The sequence below is a fragment of the Cherax quadricarinatus genome, chromosome 54 (genome assembly GCF_038502225.1).
Source record: "Cherax quadricarinatus isolate ZL_2023a chromosome 54, ASM3850222v1, whole genome shotgun sequence".
NCBI lineage: Eukaryota > Metazoa > Arthropoda > Malacostraca > Decapoda > Parastacidae > Cherax > Cherax quadricarinatus.
Window position 1 is genome coordinate 26,080,856 of NC_091345.1, and position 24,249 is coordinate 26,105,104.

Sequence of the window (24,249 nt, forward strand, 5' to 3'; positions counted from 1 at the left end):
AGCTTCCAGTTGTGATCCCTTGTCCCTGTGTCCCCTCTCTGGAACATCCTATCTCTGTCCACCTTGTCTATTCCCCGCAGTATCTTGTATGTCGTTATCATGTCTCCCCTGACCCTTCTGTCCTCCAGTGTCGTCAGTCCGATTTCCCTCAACCTTTCCTCATACGACATTCCCCTGTGCTCTGGGACTAGCCTTGTTGCAAACCTTTGTACTTTCTCTAACTTCTTGATGTGCTTGACCAGGTGTGGGTTCCAGACTGGTGCTGCATACTCCAGCATGGGCCTAACATACACAGTGTACAGTGTCTTGAACGATTCCTTATTAAGGTATCGGAACGCTATTCTCAGGTTTGCCAGGCGCCCGTATGCTGCAGCAGTTATTTGGATGATGTGTGCCTCTGGTGATGTGCTCGGTGTTATGGTCACCCCAAGGTCTTTCTCCCTGATTGAGGTCTGTAGTCTTTGTCCACCTAGCCTATACTCTGTCTGCGGTCTTCTTTGCCCCTCCCCAATCTTCATGACTTTGCATTTGGCTGGATTGAATTCGAGAAGCCAGTTACTGGACCACATGTCCAGCCTGTCCAGGTCTCTTTGCAGTCCTGCCTCATCCTCATCCGATTTAATTCTTCTCATCAACTTCACATCATCTGCGAACAGGGACACTTCAGAGTCTATTCCTTCCATCATGTTCACATATATCAAAAATAGCACTGGTCCTAGAACGGACCCCTGTGGGACCCCGCTCGTCACAGGCGCCCACTGTGATACCTCTTCACGTACCATGACTCGTTGCTGCCTCCCTGTCAGGTATTCCCTGATCCATTGCAGTGCCCTCCCTGTTACATGCGCCTGATCCTCCAGCTTCTGCACTAATCTCTTATGGGGAACTGTGTCAAAGGCCTTCCTGCAGTCTAGGAAATCACAATCTACCCACCCCTCTCTCTCGTGTCTTACTTCTGTTACCTTGTCATAAAACTCCAGGAGGTTTGTGATACACGATTTGCCTTCCATGAACCCATGCTGGTTTTCATTTACAATCTTGTTCCTTTCCAGGTGTTCGACCACTCTCCTCCTGATAATCTTCTCCATGACTTTGCACACAATACATGTCAGAGACACAGGTCTGTAGTTTAGAGCCTCGTTTCTGTTTCCTTTCTTAAATATGGGGACTACATTAGCTGTCTTCCATTTCTCAGGTAGTTGCCCAATTTCAAGGGATGTGTTGAAGATTGTGGTTAGAGGCATGCACAGCATCTCTGTTCCTTCTCTAAGGACCCATGGGGAGATGTTGTCCGATCCCATCGCCTTTGAGGTGCCAAGGTCTCTTAGGAGCTTCTTCACCTCCTCCTCGGTTGTTCGTATGTCATCCAACACTTGTTGGTATATTCCCTCTTGATGTTCCCTTCTGTGCTGTCTTCCCACAGCCCTTCCTGTCTCTACTGTAAAAACTTCCTTAAATCTCCTGTTCAGCTCCTCACATACCTCCTGATCATTTCTTGTGAGTTCTCCACCTTCTGTCCTTAGTCTGATCACCTGGTCTTTGACTGTTGTCTTCCTCCTGATGTGGCTATACAACAGTTTCGGGTCAGTCTTGATTCTCGATGCTATGTCATTTTCTTACTGTCGCTGGGCCTCCCTCCTTACCTGTGCATACTCGTTCCTGGCTCTGCGACTGATCTCCCTATTTTCGTGTGTTCTCTGCCTTCTGTACTTTTTCCATTCTCTATTGCACTTTGTTTTTGCCTCCTTACACCGTCGGGTAAACCAGGTGCTCGTTCTGGTCTTCTCGTTGTTACTGTTGCCCTTGGGAATGAACCTTTCCACTGCCTCCTTGCATTTTGTTGTTACGTATTCCATCATTTCATTTACTGGTTTTCCTGCCAGTTCTCTGTCCCACTGGACCTCCCGCAGGAAGTTCTTCAACCCTCTGTAGTTCCCTCTTTTATAGTCAGGCTTTTCCCATTCAACTCCTGTTATTCTCTCCACTTGCAGCTCTACTATGTATTCAAAGCACAGAACCACGTGGTCGCTAGCTCCTAGGGGACTCTCATACTTGATGTCCTCAATGTCTGAGCTGCCCAGGGTGAACACAAGGTCCAATCTTGCTGGTTCATCCTCCCCTCTCATTCTGGTAGTGTCCTTAACATGTTGGTGCATGAGGTTTTCCAGCACCATGTCCAACATCCTGGCTCTCCATGTTTCGGGACCCCCATGCGGCTCCAGGTTTTCCCAGTCAATCTCCCTGTGGTTGAATTCCCCCATAACCAGCAACTTTGCTCTGCTGGAGTGAGCTCTTCTTGCCACCTCAGCAAGTGTGTCCACCATTGCTCTGTTGCTCTCTTCATATTCCTCTCTTGGCCTCCTGCAGTTCTGTGGTGGATTATACATCACTGCAATGACCACTTTGTGTTCCACTGACTGAAGTGTACCTACTGTGTAGTCTCTTTCTCCCGTCTCATCTATGCCTTCCATTTTCTCGAATTTCCATCTGTTTTTTATGAGCAGAGCAACCCCACCTCCCCCTCTACCCCTTCTATCTTTCCTCATGATCTGGTATCCTGGTGGGAAGATTGCATCTGTTATTGTCTCTGTGAGTTTTGTTTCTGTAACTGCTATGATGTCTGGGGACTTCTCATTGATTCTTTCTTGCCATTCCTCATGTTTATTCGTTAATCCATCTGCATTTGTGTACCAAACCTTCAACTTCTGTTCTAATACTGTAACTGTGGTGCAGGGGGTGGGAACAGAGGGATCGGTGTGTGATGGTTGGTTTGGATTGTTCAGTTGCCTTGGGGGTGTCGTGGCTGGAGTCCTTCTGCAGGTGTTTCTGGGGGGTGTACTTGTCCTTCCATTTGATCCTGGGTTATTCTGCTCTCCTTTTTCATTTCCTCCCATTTATCCTTTCGTTTTTGAACTCTCTCTTTCATCGTCTTCCTTTCGTCCTGTGTTCTGTCTCGATCGAGGTACACACTCCGGAACTCCTGCTTGCCTCTCAGCCGTGCTTTCTCCTGCAGGATCGTGGTTCGGGTTGATTCTGCCTTGAAAATTACTTTGAGAGGCCGATTCCTTTTCTTTGTGAACCACCCGATTCTCTGATAATTTGCCACCTGGGTCATGTCCCCCTCGCCTATCACCTTCATGATGTCTTCAATCGCTTTTTTCTCCTCCTGCTTTCTTTCATCATAAGTTTCCCCTTTAGCTTCATCTAGCCCATAGACAAACACGGATCTCTCCCTTTCCACATCCCACTGTGACTCCCATTGCATCCTCTGATGTGTTTTAGTTCCTTCCCGTGGAGTGTTCCTTCCTTCAGTCCCTTCCCTAGTTATGGCCCCTATGCTTCTTGGTTTATCCTTCCTGCTCACCTGGTCCTGGCCACCACAGGTATCTGGTATGGTCCCTGCACATGTCCTAGTTCCTTCAATGTCTTCCAACCTCTCATTCTGTCCTAGTGTGCTCCCTGTCTTTGTTTTGGCCCCATGTGGGTTTGACAGGATCTCTGCATACAGTTTAGTTTCCATGCTCCCTTCAGACCTGTTGTCTGTGTCTGATGTAGCCATTGCCGATGCTACTTCTGTAATATCTTTGTCTCTATGCTGTTTCAGATGTCTCAGCTCCTCTTCTAATCTCTCTATCTTGATTTCTGCTACTGTGGCCTGTTGCTTCCACCTTCTGCATTCTGCTGCTAACCTCTCTTCCATCTTCCTTTCCAGCTCATCTAGTCTCCTTCCTCAGTCTTCCTCCCTTTTTTTGAGCTCTGCCTCCCATTCCTCCCTCCCAGATTCGTCCTTGGAGCCCCTTGTCCTCATCCTGGTTCTAGGTTCCCCCGTTGCTCCACAGAAGGGGGGACGGGTGGTTAGGGGGAGGGGAATAGAGGGTTAGGAGGAGAGGGGATGGATGGTTATGGGGGAGGGGGAGGATGGTTATTGGAGGGGTAGAGATAGTTGGGGGAGGGGGTTAGATGGTTTGGGGGAGGGGTTGGTGGCTAGGGTTAGGTGGATAGGGAAGGGGGAGAGGTGGTTAGGGGAGGGGGGAGTATGTGTTTGAGAGAGAGTGGATGGATGGCTATGGGGGAGGGGGAAGATGGTTATTGGAGGGAGGGAGGTAGTTGGGGGGGTTAGATGGTTTGGGGAGGGGTTAGGTGGTTTGGGGGAGGAGTAGGTGGCTAAGGTGAGGTGGTTAGGGAAGGGGGAGAGGTGGTTAGGGGAGGGGGGTACGTGTGTGTGTCAAGTGTTGTGTCAAGTGGTGGTGGGTGTGTGTGTGTGTGTTGTGTGTGTGTGTGTGTGAGTGTGTGTGTGTATGTGTGTGTGCATGTGTGTGTGTGTGTGTGGGTGTGTATTTGTGTGTGCATGTGTGTGTATGTGTGTGTGTGTGTGTGTGAAAGAGTATATGTGTGTGTGAGTGTGTGTGTGTGTGTGTGTGTGTGTGTGTGTGTGTGTGTGTGTGTGTGTGTGTGTGTGTGTGTGTGTGTGTGTGTGTGTGTGTGTGTGTGTATGTGTGTGTATGTGTGTGTGCACGCGTGTGTGTGTATATATACCCACCTAATTGTACTCACCTAATTGTGGTTGCAGGGGTCGAGACTCAGCTCCTGGCCCCGCCTCTTCACTGACCGCTACTAGGTAATCCCTCTCCCTGCTCCATGAGCTTTATCATACCTCGTCTTAAAACTATGTATAGTTCCTGCCTCCACTACATCGCTTGCCAGACTATTCCACTTCCTAACTACTCTATGACTGAAGAAATACTTCCTAACATCCCTTTGACTCATCTGAGTCTTCAGCTTCGAATTGTGACCCCTTGTTTATGTGTCCCATCTCTGGAACATCCTGTCTCTGTCCACCTGTCGTTATCATGTCTCCCCTGACCCTCCTGTCCTCCAGTGTCGTCAGACCGATTTCCCTTAACCTTTCTTCATAGGACATTCCTCTGAAGCTAGCCTTCTTGCAAACCTTTGCACTTTCCCTAATTTCTTGAAGTGTTTGACCAGGTGTGGGTTCCAAACTGGTGCTGCGTACTCCAGTGTGGGCCTGACGTACACAGTGTATTAAGTCTTGAACGATTCCTTACACAAGTACCGGAACGCTATTCTCAGGTTTGCCAAGCGCCCATATGCCACAGCAGTTATCTGGTTAATGTGTGCTTCTAGCGTTGTACTCGGTATTATACTCACTCCTAGATCTTTCTCCTTCAGTAAGGTTTGCAGCCTTTGGCCTCCTAGCCTATACTCTGTCTGCGGTCTTCTTTGCCCTTCTCCGATCTTCAAGACTTTGCATTTGGCGGGGTTAAATTCTAGGAGCCAGTTTCTGGCCCATTTATCCAGCCTGTCCAGATCTCTTTGTAGACTTGTCTGGTCCGCGTCTTATTTAATTCTCCTCATTAACTTCACATCATCTGCAAACAGGGACACTTCAGAGTCTATCCCATCCGTCATGTCGTTCACATATACCAAGAATAGCACTGGTCCTAGAACTGACCCCTGTGGGACCCCGCTCGTCACCGGGGCCCACTGTGATACCTCATCACGGACCATGACTCGCTGTTGCCTCCCTGTTAGGTGATGCATTGCAGTGCCCTTCCTGTTATACATGCCTGTTCTTCTAGCTTCTGTACTAGTCTTTTGTGAGGAACTGTGTCGAAGGCCTTCTTACAGTCCAAGAAAATGCAATCAACCCACCCCTCCCTCTCATTTCTTACATCAGTTACCTTGCTATAAAACTCTAGTAGGTTTATGACACAGGATTTACCTTCCATGAATCTTTGCTGGCTGTCGTTTATATTCTTGTTCCGCTCCAGGTGTTCCACCACTCTCCTCATGATAATCTTTTCCAAGACTTTGCATACTATACACGTCAGTGACACTGGTCTATAATTTAGTGCTTCATTTCTGTCTCCCTTCTTAAAGATGGGAACTACATTTGCCTTCTTCCATACTTCAGGTAGTTGCCTAGTTTCAAGGGAAGTGTTGAAGATTTTGGTTAGTGGCACACGGAGTGTCCCTGCTCCCTCTCTAAGGACCCACGGAGAGATGTTGTCCGGTCCCACCGCCTTTGAGGTATCACCTCCTCAGTTGTGTGTAATTCATCCAACACTTGTTGGTATATCCCTTGTTGATGTACCCCACTGTTTTGTCTCCCCAGTGTCCCTTCAGCTTCCACTGTAAATACTTCCTGAAATATCATGTTGAGCTCCTCACATACTTCCTGGTCGTTTCTTGTGAGCTCCCCACCTTCTTTCCTCAGCCTGATTACCTGGTCCTTGACTGTTGTCTTCCTCCTGATGTGGCTGTAGAGTAGTTTCGGGTCAGACTTGACTTTCGATGCTATGTCATTTTCATACTGCCGCTCTGCCTCCCTCCTGATCTGTGCATACTCGTTTCTGGCTCTTCAACTAATCTCTTTATTTTCCTGAGTCCTTTGCCTTCTGTACGTTTTCCATTCTCTGGTGCACTTAGTTTTTGCCTCCCTACACCTTCGAGTAAACCAAGGGCTCGTTCTGTCCTTCCCGTTATTTCTGTTACCCTTGGGAACAAACCTTTCCTCTGCCTCCTTGCATTTTGTTGTTACAAAGTCCATCATTTCCTTTACTGATTTTCCTACCAACTCCTGTTCCCACTGAACCTCCTGCAGGAAGGTTCTCATTCCTGTGTAGTCCCCCCTTTTATGGTTTAGCTTTTCCCTTTCTACTCCTGTTACCCTCTCCACTTTTAGCTCGATGTATTCAAAGCTCATAACCACGTGGTCACGTGTGTGTATGTGAGTGTGAGTGTGTCTGCATGTCTGTGTGTGTGATAACGTATATGTGTGTGTATGTTTGACAGTGTACTCACCTAGTTGTGGTTGCAGGGGTCGATTCACAGCTCCTGGACTTCTGTGTGATAGTGTGTATGTGTACTCACCTAGTTGAGGTTGCAGGGGTCGAGTCCAAGCTCCTGGCCCCGCCTCTTCACTGATCGCTGCTAGGTCACTCTCCCTGAACCATGAGCTTTATCATACCTCTGCTTAAAGCTATGTATGGATCCTGCCTCCACTACATCGCTTCCCAAACTGTTCCACTTTTTGACTACTCTGTGGCTGAAAAAATATTTCCTAACATCCCTGTGATTCATCTGTGTCTTCAACTTCCAACTATGTCCCATTGTTGCTGTGTCCCATCTCTGGAACATCCTGTCTTTGTCCACCTTGTCAATGCCTCTCAGTACTTTGTATGTCGATATCATGTCGTCCCTATCTCTCCTGTCCTCCAGTGTCGTCAGGTTGATTTCCCTTAACCTCTCCTCGTAGGACATACCTCTTAGCTCTGGGACTAGTCTTGTTGCAAACCTTTGCACTTTCTCTAGTTTCTTTACATGCTTGGCTAGGTGTGGGTTCCAAACTGGTGCCGCATACTCCAATATGGGCCTAACGTACACGGTGTACAGGGTCCTGAACGATTCCTTATTAAGATGTCGGAATGCTGTTCTGAGGTTTGCTAGGCGCCCATATGCTGCAGCAGTTATTTGGTTGATGTGCGCTTAAGGAGATGTGCCTGGTGTTATACTCACCCCAAGATCTTTTTCCTTGATCGAGGTTTGTAGTCTCTGGACCCCTAGACTGTACTCCGTCTGCGGTCTTCTTTGCCCTTCCCCAATCTTCATGACTTTGCACTTGGTGGGGTTGAACTCCAGGAGACAATTGCTGGACCAGGTTTGCTGCAGCCTGCCCAGATCCCTTTGTAGTTCTGCCTGGCCTTCGATTGAATGAATTCTTCTCATCAACTTCACGTCATCTGCAAACAGGGACACTTTGGAGTCTATTCGTTTCGTAATGTCGTTTACAAATACCAGAAACATCACTGGTCCTAGGACTGACCCCTGTGGGACCCTGCTGGTCACAGGTGCCCACTCTGACACCTCTCCACGTACCATGGCTCGCTGCTGTCTTCCTGACAAATATTACTTGATCCCAAGCAGGGATAACAGGGAAGGCATTGTAGTGCCTTCCCTGTTATCCCTGCTTGGTCCTCCAGTTTTTGCACTAATCTCTTGTATGGAACTGTGTCAAACGCCTTCTTGCAGTCCAAGAAAATGCAGTCCACCCACCCCTCTCTCTCTCTTGTCTTACTGCTGTCACCATGTCATAGAACTCCAGTAGGTTTGTGACACAGGATTTCCCGTCCCTGAAACCATGTTGGCTGCTGTTGATGAGATCATTCCTTTCTAGGTGTTCCACCGCCATTCTCCTGATAATCTTCTCCATGACTTTGCATACTATACATGTCAGTGACACTGGTCTGTAGTTTAGTGCTTCATGTCTGTTTCCTTTTTTAAAAATTGGGACTACATTTGCTGTCTTCCATGTCTCAGGTAATCTCCCTGTTTCGATATATGTATTGAATATTGTTGTTAGGGGTACACATAGCACCTCTGCTCCCTCTCTCAGGACCCATGGAGATATGTTATCCAGCCCCATTACCTTTGAGGTATCTAGCTCACTCAGAAGCCACTTCACTTCTTCCTCGGTTGTGTGTACTGTGTCCAGCACTTGGTGGTGTGCCCCACCTCTCCGTCTTTCTGGAGCCCCTTCTGTCTCCTCTGTGAACACTTCTTTGAATCTCTTGTTGAGTTCCTCACGTACTTCACGGTCATTTCTTGTTGTCTCTCCTCCTTCCTTCCTTAGCCTGATTACCTGGTCCTTGACTGTTGTTTTCCTCCTGATGTGGCTGTATAACAGCTTCGGGTCAGATTTGGCTTTCGCTGCTATGTCGTTTTCATATTATCGTTGGGCCTCCCTTCTTATCTGTGCATATTCTTTTCTGGCTCTACGACTGCTCTCCTTATTCTCCTGGGTCCTTTGCCTTCCATATTTCTTCCATTCCCTAGCACACTTGGCTTTTGCCTCCCTGCACCTTTGGGTGAACCATGGGCTCATCCCGGCTTTTTCATTAATCCTGTTACCCTTGGGTACAACCCTCTCCTCAGCCTCCTTGCACATTGTTGCTACATATTCCATCATCTCATTAACTGGCTTCCCTGCCAGTTCTCTGTCCCACTGAACCCCGTACAGGAAATTCTTCATTCCCGTGTAGTCCCCTTTCTTGTAGTTTGGCTTCATTCGTCCTCGCATTCCTGCTTCCCCCTCCACTTGTAGCTCTACTGTGTATTCGGAGCTTAAAACCACATGATCGCTGGCAGCAAGGGGTCTTTCATATGTGATGTCCTCAATATCTTCACTACTCAAGGTGAATACTAGGTCCAGTCTTGCTGGTTCATCCTCTCCTCTCTCTCTTGTAGTGTCCCTTACGTGTTGGTAAATGAAGTTTTCCAGTACAACCTCAATCATCTTAGCCCTCCATGTGTCTTGGCCCCCATGTGGCTCCAAGTTCTCCCAATCGATCTCCTTGTGGTTAAAGTCACCCATGATCAGGAGCTTTGCCCTGCATGCATGAGCTCTTCTGGTCACTGCAGCCAGAGTGTCAACCATTGCTCTATTGCTCTCGTCATACTCTTGCCTTGTGTGTGTGTGTGTGTGTGTGTGTGTGTGTGTGTGTGTGTGTGTGTGTGTGTGTGTGTGTGTGTGTGTGTGTGTGTGAGTGTGAGTGTGTGTGTGTGTGTGTGTGTGTGTGTAAGATAGTGTATATGTGAGTGTATGTTTGATAGTGTACTCAGCTAGTTGTGGTTGTAGGAGTCGAGTCACAGCTTACCTTCTGTGTGATAGTGTGTATGTGTGTGTTGGTGTGTGTGTGTGTGTGTGTGTGTGTGTGTGTGTGTGTGTGTGTGTGTGTGTGTGTGTGTGTGTGTGTTTAGTGGTGTATGTGTGTGTGTTTAGTGGTGTGTGTGTGTGTGTGTTCTAGTATGTATGTTTTTGTGTTTGATAGTTTTCTCACCTATTTGAATTCACCTATTTGTGGTTGCAGGGGTCGAGATTCAGCTCCTGGCCCCGCCTCTTCACTGATCGCTACTAGGTCCACTCTCTCCCTGCTCCATGAGCTGTATCATACCTCGTCTTAAAACTATATATGGTTCCTGCCTCCACTGCATCTACATCACTTGCCAGACTATTCCACTTTCTGACAACTCTCTGACTAAAGAAATACTTCCTAACATCTCTTTGACTCATCTGAGTCTTCAACTTCCAATTGTGACCCCTTGTTTGTGTCTTCCATCGCTGGAACATCCTGTCTCTGTCCACTCTGTTAATTCCTCTCAGTATTTTGTATGTCGTTAATGCGTCTCCCCTAACCCTCCTGTCCTTAAGCATAGTCAGGCCGATTTCCCTTAACATTTCTTCGTAGGGTATTCCCCTTAGCTCTGGAACTAGCCTTATTGCTAACCTTACAACAAACAAGTGCTGCATGCTCCAGTATTGGCCTGACGTACACAGTGTACAGAGTCTTGAACGATTCCTTACTGAGTTATCTGAATGCTATTCTCAGGTTTGCCAGGCGTCCATATGCTGCAGCAGTTGTCTGGTCGATGTGCGCCTCAGGAGATGTGCTCGGTATAATACTCACCCCAAGATCCTTATCTTCAAGACTTTGCATTTTGCAGGGTTAAATTCAAGGAGCCATTTGCTAGCCCAAGCTTCCAGCTCGTCCAGGTCTCTTTGTAGTTCTGTCTAGTCCTCCTCCAATTGAATTCTCCTCCTTAACTTCACATCGTCTGTAAACAGAGACAATACTGAATCTATTCCTTCTGTCATGTCTTTCACATATACCAATAAAAGCACCGGTCCTAGAACTGACCCCTTTGGAACCCCACTATTCACAGGCTCCCACTCCGACACCTCGTCTCCTGCCATGACTCGTTGTCGCCTTCCTGTCAGGTATTCTCTGAACCATTGCAGTGCCTTTCCTGTTATACCTGCCTAGTCCTCCAGGTATTGCACTAATTTCTTGTGCGGAACACTCCAAGAAAATGTATTCTACCCAACCTTCTCTCTTTTGTCTTTCTGGTGTTAAAGAACTCCAGGAGGTTTGTGACACAGGATTTCCAGCCCTTGAATCCGTGTACTGGTTGTCGCAGATAAGCTCATTCCTTTCTATGTGCTCCACCACTCTTCTGATAATCTTCTCCATGACTTTGCATACTATGCCTGTCAGTGATACTGGTCTCCAGTTTAATGCTGCATGTCTGTCTACTTCTTTAAAAGTTGTGACTACATTTACTCTCTTTCATACCTCAGGTAGTCGCATATATATATATATATATATATATATATATATATATATATATATATATATATATATATATATATATATATATATATATATATATATATATATATATATATATATATATATATATATATATATATACATTTTTATTATTATTTTTTTTATTATCACACTGGCCGATTCCCACCAAGGCAGGGTGGCCCGAAAAAGAAAAACTTTCACCATCATTCACTCCATCACTGTCTTGCCAGAAGGGTGCTTTACACTACAGTTTTTAAACTGCAACATTAACACCCCTCCTTCAGAGTGCAGGCACTGTACTTCCCATCTCCAGGACTCAAGTCCGGCCTGCCGGTTTCCCTGAACCCCTTCATAAATGTTACTTTGCTCACACTCCAACAGCACGTCAAGTATTAAAAACCATTTGTCTCCATTCACTCCTATCAAACACGCTCACGCATGCCTGCTGGAAGTCCAAGCCCCTCGCACACAAAACATCCTTTACCCCCTCCCTCCAACCTTTCCTAGGCCGACCCCTACCCCGCCTTCCTTCCACTACAGACTGATACACTCTTGAAGTTATTCTGTTTCGCTCCATTCTCTCCACATGTCCGAACCACCTCAACAACCCTTCCTCAGCCCTCTGGACAACAGTTTTGGTAATCCCACACCTCCTCCTAACTTCCAAACTACGAATTCTCTGCATTATATTCACACCACACATTGCTCTCAGACATGACATCTCCACTGCCTCCATGCTTCACACCCATATAAGAGCGTTGGTAAAACTATACTCTCATACATTCCCCTCTTTGCCTCCAAGGACAAATTTCTTTGTCTCCACAGACTCCTAAGTGCACCACTCACCCTTTTCCCCTCATCAATTCTATGATTCACCTCATCTTTCATAGACCCATCCGCTGACACGTCCACTCCCAAATATCTGAATACATTCACCTCCTCCATACTCTCTCCCTCCAATCTGATATCCAATCTTTCATCGCCTAATCTTTTTGTTATCCTCATAACCTTACTCTTTCCTGTATTCACTTTCAATTTTCTTCTTTTGCACACCCTACCAAATTCATCCACCAATCTCTGCAACTTCTCTTCAGAATCTCCCAAGAGCACAGTGTCATCAGCAAAGAGCAACTGTGACAACTCCCACTTTATGTGTGATTCTTTATCTTTTAACTCCACGCCTCTTGCCAAGACCCTTGCATTTACTTCTCTTACAACCCCATCTATAAATATATTAAACAACCACGGTGACATCACACATCCCTGTCTAAGGCCCACTTTTACTGGGAAATAATTTCCCTCTTTCCTACATACTCTAACTTGAGCCTCACTATCCTCGTAAAAACTCTTCACTGCTTTCAGTAACCTACCTCCTACACCATACACCTGCAACATCTGCCACATTGCCCCCCTATCCACCCTGTCATACGCCTTTTCCAAATCCATAAATGCCACAAAGACCTCTTTAGTCTTATCTAAATACTGTTCACTTATATGTTTCACTGTAAACACCTGGTCCACACACCCCCTGCCTTTCCTAAAGCCTCCTTGTTCATCTGCTATCCTATTCTCCGTCTTACTCTTAATTCTTTCAATAATAACTCTACCATACACTTTGCCAGGTATACTCAACAGACTTATCCCCCTATAATTTTTGCACTCTCTTTTATCCCCTTTGCCTTTATACAAAGGAACTATGCATGCTCTCTGCCAATCCCTAGGTACCTTACCCTCTTCCATATATATATATATATATATATATATATATATATATATATATATATATATATAGATATAAATATATAGATATAAATATATATATATATATATATATATATATATATATATATATATACATATATATATATATATATATACATATACATATATATATATATATATACATATACATATATATATATATATACATATATATATATATATATATATATATATATATATATATATAGATATATATATATATATATATATATATGTCGTGCCGAATAGGCAGAACTTGCGATCTTGGCTTAAATAGCAACGCTCATCTTGCCATATAGGACAAGTGAAAATTTGTGTATGCAATAATTTCGCCAAAATCATTCTGAACCTAACGAAAAAAATATATTTGATTGTGTTTGCTTAGTACTAAATTATTATAAACAAATCTAAAATATATTTAGTTGGGTTAGGATAAAATAAATTGTTCTTGTTATAACAAGGTTAGGTAAGTTTTCTAAGATTCTTTTGGAGCAAAATTATAAATTTTTACATTAACATTAATGAAAAAAATATATCTTTAAACCTATAAGAAATTTCTTTAGAAATGACTTAATTTTAAATGAGTTCTTGCTAATTGACCAGTTTTACATATTCGGCACGACTTATATATATATACATATGGTAATTGTCATTTCCTATTATTAACATTGATTATTGTATGTGGTTATAGGGGTCGAGTCCAAGCTGCTAGCTATGCCCCTTAACTTGCCGCTTGCCAGATTTACTCCCTCTTAGGCTCATATGTGTGTGTGTGTATGTGTGTGTGTGTGTGTGTGTGTGTGTGTGTGTGTGTGTGTGTGTGTGTGTGTGTGTGTGTGTGTGTGTGTGTGTGTGTGTGTGTGTGTATGTTTATTAGTTACTATGACACCACACACTAAAGACTGGTGGAGGGAGGTCTCATACATATTGCAAGATCATTAATCAAACCGAGAAGACTGCCAAAATTTAAATCCTTATTTACTTGCGACCTCTCGTAGAGTGCACCAAGTTTTGCTGTTAACTCCGAGATGGTAAGTTTCGCGTTGGTATTTTATAGTGATCTCGCCTAATATACCCGGAAGTAACTGTTGGTAACCACATTAATGAGGACTTTAACTTACTGTTCGTTAAGCTAATAATGAGTAGAAAAGTATTAAGAGTTATACAAATATATTTTTGTTCGAAAATTTAGTCTTCATAAGTCATAATTTTCTTTCCCCTTCCTAGATAAAGTATTCAAGGTCACAAAGCAGGGTGTTATTTACCATGGCGTGCATCGTGCACCCATTAGTGAGGTGGCGACACACAGACTGCTAACATTTATACTGAAGGTCGCAAGAAAACTCTTTAAAAATCTCTTACCCCAAAAAATAATACTTATTAGAAGAAAAAGAATGCAAACATAGTCTAGTGACTTCGGCAAAAAAAATTGCATAAGAGAAAATGAAGAGAATAACATTACTATATAAATATTATCATATATAATCGGAAAACAGATCAGTTCTCAAACATTCCCAGTAAGCAGAAGCTTTCAAACCACAACAAACTCGATAATCAATACCATAACGTCCCACCACCACCACTAGATACGTTCGTGTTGGAGTTTGGTGTAACGGGCTCCCCAATCAGAAACAAGAGAGTGCAAAACGAAGCACGATAATTGGTTGGAGCTGAGGCACGCTATGCATTAAAATGTAAACAAAGCAGAACAAATGCTTTTCTCTAGCCCAGAAATAGCGGCCTAATGACAGCTGGCCTTGAGCGAGGGATAACTTCACTTGCAGCCGCGAGTTAATGTTGAGAGATCCAACCATCACCCAGCTTAGTAGAGCTGCCTCCTGTAGGGACGTTCCCCGAGCACTAGAGGTAAGGAAGCAGGTCTTGTGTGTATGAAGTTACATATCACTGATCACTACCTATAGTGTCAGTGATCCACATGTTGTGACGCCAAGTAATGTGCAGTCATTTTTTCACATTTTTCTCCACCTCTTTCTCTCGCCCTCCATTTCTCTTTTTGTTTTTTATACAGTGTTTTACAAGGTTAGGTTAAGAGGCACGTAAGTTCCCCCGTCTTCTAATAACATGTTCATTTTCCACTATAATCTACTTTATCCATAATTACTATCGCATTTGCTTTGTCTGTTTCGTAAAGTGATTTCTAGGATCTTTCTTTAATTCTTGGTATAACATAACAAATGTTTGAAGACAATTGTGTTGCAGCACGACTGTGTTGTGTCGCAACACAATTGTCCTCAAACATTTCTTAAGTTGTACCATGAATTAAAGAAAGATCCTAGACTTTACCTTACGAAATAGAGGAAATGCGACAGTAATCATAGACAAGGTACGTTATAGTGGAAAAAATGAACATGTTATTAGAAGACAGTGGTATTTACGTGCCCTTTAAGGCGCCCTACCTTTATTTACAGTCTAAGAACTATTACCTGCATCAGTTTATTTTAAAACCCTTTTAGTGTTAAGAGATATATAGTGGGTAATATAATGGAGCTGAAGTTCTGTACCTCACAGGTTCTATTTGGTCAACTAATTTTATTTACTTGATGCCATTATACTGTGTAAATATATTTTCTTCCTCACTCTACTTCTTTCCTCTTCTCCTCACTTTTCTCCCCATCCCATCACTTCTCTCTCAGTCTCTCTCCTCTTCAGTTCTTTCTTTCCACCCCCTCTTCTCTTTTCATTCCTCCCACTCCTCTTTTCCTTTCTCTCATCCTCTTCCGTTCCCTTTTCCCCTTCCCCATTCTCTTCTCTTCCTCTTGTCTCTCCCTCTCATTTGACCTCTCACACCTTCCATCTCTCTTCCCATCCCTCCCTACCTCCCTCCATCTATCTACCTCCTTTCTTCCTCTGAATGGACCTGTATAATCCCTACGGATTTACCGCATTTCTTGGACGCAATAAAAATTACTCAACGTTTCTTCCCCTTCCCCACCTTATCTCCCCAGATATACGTCTCCCTATTCCCCTACTTATCTTCCCCTCAATACTTTTCTCTCTTTCCTCCACTTATCTCCTCCTCCACTTACCTCCTCTTCCTCCACTTATCAGCTACACTTACCGCTTCCTGACCTTACCTCCGCCTCTCCCCTATACTACTCTACCTCAGTCTACTCATTTCCTTCACTCCATTTATATACTTCTCATTCCACTTTCTCTCTTCATTTCACTTTCCTTCCCAACACTCCACTTCCCTGCCCAATATTCACTTCCCTGCCCAATATTCACTTCCCTACATATCACTCTACTTCCTTGCCCATCATTCACTTCCCTGCATATCACTCTACTTCCTTGCCCATCATTCACTTCCCTGCATATCACTCTACTTCCTTGCCCATCATTCACTTCCCTGCCCATCATTCACTTCCCTGCATATCACTCACTTCCCTGCCCATCATTCACTTACCTGCCCAACACTTCCCTGCACATCACTCACTTCCCTGCCCAGCACTCACTTTCCTGCCCAGCACTCACTTCCCAGCAGATCACTCCACTTCCCTGCCCATCATTCACTTCCCTGCCCAACATTCACTTCATGCTTATTACTCAACTTACATGCCCATCACTCCTCTTCCTTGCCTTTCACTCCAGTTCCATGTCCACCACTCCACTTGCTTGCCCTTCACTCCTGTTATCTGCCCATCACTCACCTTCCTTGCTCCCTCGTTCCCCTTCCCCGCATGTCATTCCATGTTCCTTCCCTTCTTTCACCTTCCCTGCCCATCACTTCACTGCCTTGCCCATATCTCCACTTCCATGCCCTTGCTCCACTTCTGTGGCACTTATGTCATTTCCATTCATGTATATTGCTTCCCCGCCTGTTACTTCATTTCCCTTCACTCAACAGCCATGCTCATATCTCCACAGTCCTGCTCATATCTCCACAGTCCTGCTCATATCTCCACAGTCCTGCTCATATCTCCACAGTCCTGCTCATATCTCCACAGTCCTGCTCATATCTCCACAGTCCTGCTCATATCTCCACAGTCCTGCTCATATCTCCACAGTCCTGCTATCTCCACAGTCCTGCTCATATCTCCACAGTCCTGCTCATATCTCCACAGTCCTGCTCATATCTCCACAGTCCTGCTCATATCTCCACAGTCCTGCTCATATCTCCACAGTCCTGCCCATATCTCCACAGCCCTGCCCATATCTCCACAGTCCTGCCCATAGCTCCACAGCCCAGTTCATATCTCCACAGCCCAGTCCATATCTCCACAGCCCAGTCCATATCTCCACAGTCCTGCTCATATCTCAACAGCCCTGCTCATATCTCCACAGTCCTGCTCATATCTCCACAGTCCTGCTCATATCTCCACAGTCCTGCTCATATCTCCACAGTCCTGCTCATATCTCCACAGTCCTGCTCATATCTCCACAGTCCTGCTCATATCTCCACAGTCCTGCTCATATCTCCACAGTCCTGCTCATATCTCCACAGTCCTGCTCATATCTCCACAGTCCTGCTCATATCTCCACAGTCCTGCCCATATCTCCACAGTCCTGCTCATATCTCAACAGCCCTGCTCATATCTCCACAGTCCTGCTCATATCTCCACAGTTCTGCATATATCTCCACAGCCCTGCCCATATCTCCACAGCCCTGCCCATATCTCCACAGTCCTGCCCATAGCTCCACAGCCCAGTTCATATCTCCACAGCCCAGTCCATATCTCCACAGCCCAGTCCATATCTCCACAACCCAGTCCATATCTCCACAGCCCTGCCCATATCTCCACTCCTCTTCCCATATCTACACTTCCCTGCCCATATCTCCATAGCCCTGCCCACATCTCCCCAGCCCTGCCCATATCTCCACTTCCCTGCCCATATTTCCACAGCCCTGCCCATATCTCCACAGCCCTGCCCATGTCTTCCCAGCCCTGCCCACATCTCCACAGCCCTGCCCATATCTTCCCAGCCCTGCCCATATCTTCCCAGCCCTGCCCATATCTCCACAGCCCTGCCCATATCTACACAGCCCTGCCCATATCTCCACTCCCCTTCTCATATCTACACTTCCCTGCCCATATCTCCACAGCCCTGCCCATATCTCTCCAGCCCTGCCCATATCTCCACAGCCCTGTCCACATCTCCCCAGCCCTGCCCATATCTCCACAGCCCTGTCCATATCTCCACAGCCCTGTCCATATCTCCACAGCCCTGCCCATATCTCCACAACCCTGCCCATATCTCCACAGCCCTGTCCATATCTCCACAGCCCTGCCCATATCTCCACAACCCTGCCCATATCTCCACAGCCCTGCCCATATCTCCACAACCCTGCCCATATCTCCACAGCCCTGTCCATATCTCCACAGCCCTGCCCATATCTCCACAACCCTGCCCATATCTCCACAGCCCTGCCCATATCTCCACAACCCTGCCCATATCTCCACAGCCCTGTCCATATCTCCACAGCCCTGCCCATATCTCCACAGCCCTGCCCATATCTCCACAGCCCTGCCCATATCTCCACAACCCTGCCCATATCTCCACAGCCCTGTCCATATCTCCACAACCCTGCCCATATCTCCACAGCCCTGTCCATATCTCCACAGCCCTGCCCATATCTCCACAACCCTGCCCATATCTCCACAACCCTGCCCATATCTCCACAGCCCTGTCCATATCTCCACAGCCCTGCCCATATCTCCACAACCCTGCCCATATCTCCACAACCCTGCCCATATCTCCACAGCCCTGTCCATATCTCCACAGCCCTGTCCATATCTCCACTTTCCTGCCCATATCTACACTTCCCTACCCATCGCTCAACTTCCCTGCTCATCATTCCACTTCTTTGCCCATTACTCCACTTCCCTGCTCACCACTCCACTTAATTATCACTCCACTTCACTGCTCATCACTCCACTTCCCTGCCCATCACTCCACTTCCCTGCCCATCACTCCACTTCCCTGCCCATCACTCCACTTCCCTGCCCATCACTCCACTTCCCTGCTCACCACTCCACTTAATTATCACTCCACTTCACTACTCATCAATCCACTTCCCTGCCCATCACTCCACTTCCCTGCTCACCAATCCACTTAATTATCACTCCACTTCACTACTCATCAATCCACTTCCCTGCCCATCACTCCACTTCCCTGCCCATCACTCCACTTCCCTGCCCATCACTCCACTTCCCTGCCCATCACTCCACTTCCCTGCCCATCACTCCACTTCCCTGCCCATCACTCCACTTCCCTGCCCATCACTCCACTTCCCTGCCCATCACTCCACTTCCCTGCCCATCACTCCACTTCCCTGCCCATCACTCCACTTCCCTGCCCATCACTCCACTTCCCTGCCCATCACTCCACTTCCCTGCCCATCACTCCACTTCCCTGCCCATCACTCCACTTCCCTGCCCATCATTAAACTTACTTGATCATCACTTCAATTTTTCGTCCCTTCATTCTACTTCTTGTCCTTATTTCGCTTCTTTACTACTCCACTTACTCCTCATTCCACTTCTGACCTTCACTACACTTCTTTGCCAAGCACTCCCCTTCCTGCCCTTCACTCCACTTTGCTTCCTCTAACATCGCTTTCCTCCTACTCACTCCCCTTCTCTCCCTAGTACTCCACTTCTCTCCCCAGTACTCCACTTCTCTTCCCACTACTCTACTTTTCTCCCCAATACTCCACTTCTCTCCCCAGTACTCCATTTCTCTCCCCCAGTGTTCCACTTCTCTTCCCCAGTACTCCACTTCTCTCCCCAGTACTCCATTTCTCTCCCCCAGTGTTCCACTTCTCTTCCCCAGTACTCCACTTCTCTCCCCAGTACTAAACTTCTCTTCCCACTACTCTACTTTTCTCCCCAATACTCCACTTCTCTCTCCCAGTACTTCACTTCTCTCCCAAAGTACTCCACTTCTCTCCCCAGTACTCCACTTCTCTCCCCCAGTACTCCACTTCTCTCCCCCAGTACCCCACTTCTCTTCCCCAGTACTCCACTTCTCTTCCCCAGTATTCCACTTATCTCGCCCCGTACTCCACTTCTCTCCCTCAGTACTCCACTTATCTCCCCCAGTACTCCACTTCTCTCCCTCCAGTACTCCACTTCTCTCCCCCAATACTCCACTTTTCTCCCCAATACTCCACTTCTCTCTCCCAGTACTTCACTTCTCTCCCAAAGTACTCCACTTCTCTCCCCAGTACTCCACTTCTCTCCACCAGTATTCCACTTCTCTTCCCCAGTACTCCACTTCTCTCCCCTAGTACTCCACTTCTCTCCCCCAGTACTAAAATTCTCTCCCGCAGTACTCCACTTCTCTCCCCAGTACACCATTTCTCTCCCCCAGTACTCCACTTCTCTCCCCCAGTACTCCACTTCTCTCCCCCAGTACTCCACTTCTCTCCCGCAGTACTCCAATTCAATCCCCCAGTACTCCACTTCTCTCCCCAGTACTCCATTTCTCTCCCCAAGTACTCCACTTCTCTTCCACGTCTCCGCTTCGCTACACATGCCTCCGCTTAACTGCACATGCCTCCGCTTCACTACACATGCCTCCGCTTCATTACGCATGCCTCCGCTTCACTACACATGCCTCCACTTCTCTACACATGCCTCCGCTTCACTACACATGTCTCCACTTCACTACACATGCCTCCGCTTCACTATGCATGCCTCCGCTTCACTACACATGCCTCCGCCTAACTACACATGTCTCCAGTTCACTACACATGCCTCCACTTCACTACACATGTCTCCACTTCACTACACTTGCCCCTGCTTCACTACGCATACATCCGCTTAACTACACATGCCTCCGCTTCACTACACATGGCTCTGCTTCACTACACATGCCTACGCTTCACTACACATTCCTCCACTTCACTACACATGCCTCCACTTCACTACACATGCCTCCGCTTCACTACGCATGCCTCCGCTTCACTACACATGCCTCCGCTTCAATACACATATCTCCACTTCACTACACATGTCTCCACTTCACTACACATGTCTCCGCTTCACTACACATGCCTCCGCTTCACTACACATGCCTCCGCTTCACTACACATGCCTCCGCTTCACTACACATGCCTCCGCTTCACTACACATGCCTCCGCTTCACTACACATGCCTCCGCTTCACTACACATGCCTCCGCTTCACTACACATGCCTCCGCTTCACTACACATGCCTTCGCTTCACTACACATGCCTCTGCTTCACTACACATGTTTCTGCTTCACTACACATGCCTCCGCTTCACTACACATGCCTCTGCTTCACTACACATGTTTCTGCTTCACTACACATGCCTCTGCTTCACTACACATGCCTCCGCTTCACTACACATGCCTCCACTTCACTACACATGCCTCTACTTCACTACACATGCCTCTGCTTCACTACACATGCCTCTGCTTCACTACACATACCTCCGCTTCACTACACATGCCTCCGCTTCACTACACATGGCTCCGCTTCACTACACATGCCTCCGCTTCACTACACATGCCTCCGCTTCACTACACATGCCTCCGCTTCACTACACATGCCTTCGCTTCACTACACATGCCTCTGCTTCACTACACATGCCTCTGCTTCACTACACATGCCTCCGCTTCACTCCACATGCCTCTACTTCACTACACATGCCTCCGCTTCACTACACACGCCTCCGCTTCACTACACATGCCTCCGCTTCACTGCACGTGCCTCCGCTTCACAACAAATGCCTTCGCTTCACTACACATGCCTCTGCTTCACTACACATGCCTCTGCTTCACTACACATGCCTCCGCTTCACTACACATGCCTCTGCTTCACTACACATGCCTCCGCTTCACTACACATGCCTCCGCTTCACTACACATGCCTCCGCTTCACTACACATGCCTCTGCTTCCATACATATGCCTCTGCTTCCCTACTCATGCCTCCGCTTCCCCACACATGCCTCCGCTTCACTACACATGCCTCCGCTTCACTACACAAGCCTCCGCTTCACTACACATGCCTCCGCTTCCCTACACATGCCTCCGCTTCAGTACACATGCCTGTGCTTCACTAAACATGCCTCCGCTTCATTACACATGCCTCTGCTTCACTACACATGACTCCGCTTCACTACACATGCCTCCGCTTCACTACACATGCCTCCGCTTCCCTACACATGCCTCTGCTTCACTACACATGTCTCCGCTTCACTACACATGCCTCTGCTTCACTACACATGTCTCGGCTTCACTACACATGTCTCCGCCTCACTACACATGCCTCCGCTTCCCTACACATGCCTCCGCTTCGCTACACATGTCTCCGCTTAACTACACATGCCTCCGCTTCCCTACACATGCCTCCGCTTCACTACACATGTCTCTGCTTCACTACACATGCCTCCGCTTCCCTACACATGCCTCCGCTTCACTACACATGTCTCCAGTTCACTACATATGCTTCTGCTTCACTTCATATGTCTCCGCTTCACTACACATGCCTCCGCTTCACTACACATGCCTCCGCTTCACTACACATGCCTCTGCTTCACTTCATATGTCTCCGCTTCACTACACATGTCTCCGCTTCACTACACATGCCTCCTCTTCACTACACACGTCTCCACTTCACTACACATGCCTCCGCTTCACTACACATGCCTCCGCTTCACTACACATGCCTCTGCTTCACTACACATGCCTCCGCTTCACTACACAAGCCTCTGCTTCACTACACATGCCTCTGCTTCACTACACATGTCTCCGCTTCACTACACATGCCTCTGCTTCACTACACATGCCTCTGCTTCACTACACATGCCTCCGCTTCACTACACATGCCTCTGCTTCACTACACATGCCTCCGCTTCACTACACATGCCTCCGCTTCACTACACATGCCTCTGCTTCACTTCATATGTCTCCGCTTCACTACACATGTCTCCGCTTCACTACACATGCCTCCTCTTCACTACACACGTCTCCACTTAACTACACATGCCTCCGCTTCACTACACATGTCTCCGCTTCACTACACATGCCTCTGCTTCACTACACATGCCTCTGCTTCACTACACATGTCTCCGCTTCACTACACATGCCTCTGCTTCACTACACATGCCTCTGCTTCACTACACATGCCTCTGCTTCACTACACATGCCTCTGCTTCACTACACATGCCTCCGTTTCACTACACATGCCTCTGCTTCACTACACATGCCTCTGCTTCACTACACATGCCTCTGCTTCACTACACATGCCTCTGCTTCACTACACATGCCTCCGCTTCACTACACATGTCTCTGCTTCACTACACATGTCTCCGCTTCACTACACATGTCTCCGCTTCACTACACATGCCTCTGCTTCACTACACATGCCTCTGCTTCACTACACATGCCTCTGCTTCACTACACATGCCTCTGCTTCACTACACATGCCTCTGCTTCACTACACATGCCTCTGCTTCACTACACATGCCTCTGTTTCACTACACATGCCTCTGCTTCACTATACATGCCTCTGCTTCACTACACAAGTCTCCGCTTCACTACACATGCCTCCGCTTCACTACACATGCCTCCGCTTCACTACACATGCCTCTGCTTCACTACACATGTCTCCGCTTCACTACACATGCCTCCGCTTCACTACACATGTCTCCGCTTCACTACATATGCCTCTGCTTCACTACACATGTCTCCGCTTCACTACACATGCCTCCGCTTCACTACACATGCCTCCGCTTCACTACACATGTCTCCGCTTAACTACACATGCCTCTGCTTCACTACACATGTCTCCGCTTCACTACACATGCTTCTGCTTCACTACACATGTCTCCGCTTCACTACACATGCCTCTGCTTCACTACACATGTCTCCGCTTCACTACACATGCCTCTGCTTCACTACACATGCCTCTGCTTCCTTTCACATGTCTCCGCTTCACTACACATGCCTCCGCTTCACTACACATGTCTCCGCTTCAATACACATGCCTCCGCTTCACTACACATGCCTCCGCTTCACTACACATGTCTCTGCTTCACTACACATGCCTCCGCTTCACTACACATGTCTCTGCTTCACTACACATGCCTCTGCTTCACTACACATGCCTCTGCTTCACTACACATGCCTCTGCTTCACTACACATGCCTCTGCTTCACTACACATGTTTCTGCTTCACTACACATGTCTCCGCTTCACTACACATGTCTCCGCTTTACTACACATGTCTCTGCTTCACTACACATGACTCTGCTTCACTACACATGCCTCTGCTTCACTACACATGCCTCTGCTTCACTACACATGTTTCTGCTTCACTACACATG

General features: G+C 47.0%; 1 protein-coding gene across 2 annotated transcripts in view; it reads left to right on the forward strand.

The window, feature by feature from the left end:
* Positions 1-24,249, forward strand: part of LOC128699093 (caskin-2) — a 414,005-nt gene that overhangs the window by 9,777 nt on the left and 379,979 nt on the right. For both annotated transcript variants that reach the window (XM_070096754.1, XM_070096755.1), the window contains exon 2: positions 14,160-14,798. In XM_070096754.1, the coding sequence (XP_069952855.1) occupies positions 14,727-14,798 (72 nt within the window). In that variant the 5' untranslated portion in view covers positions 14,160-14,726. The remainder of the gene's footprint in view (positions 1-14,159; positions 14,799-24,249) is intronic.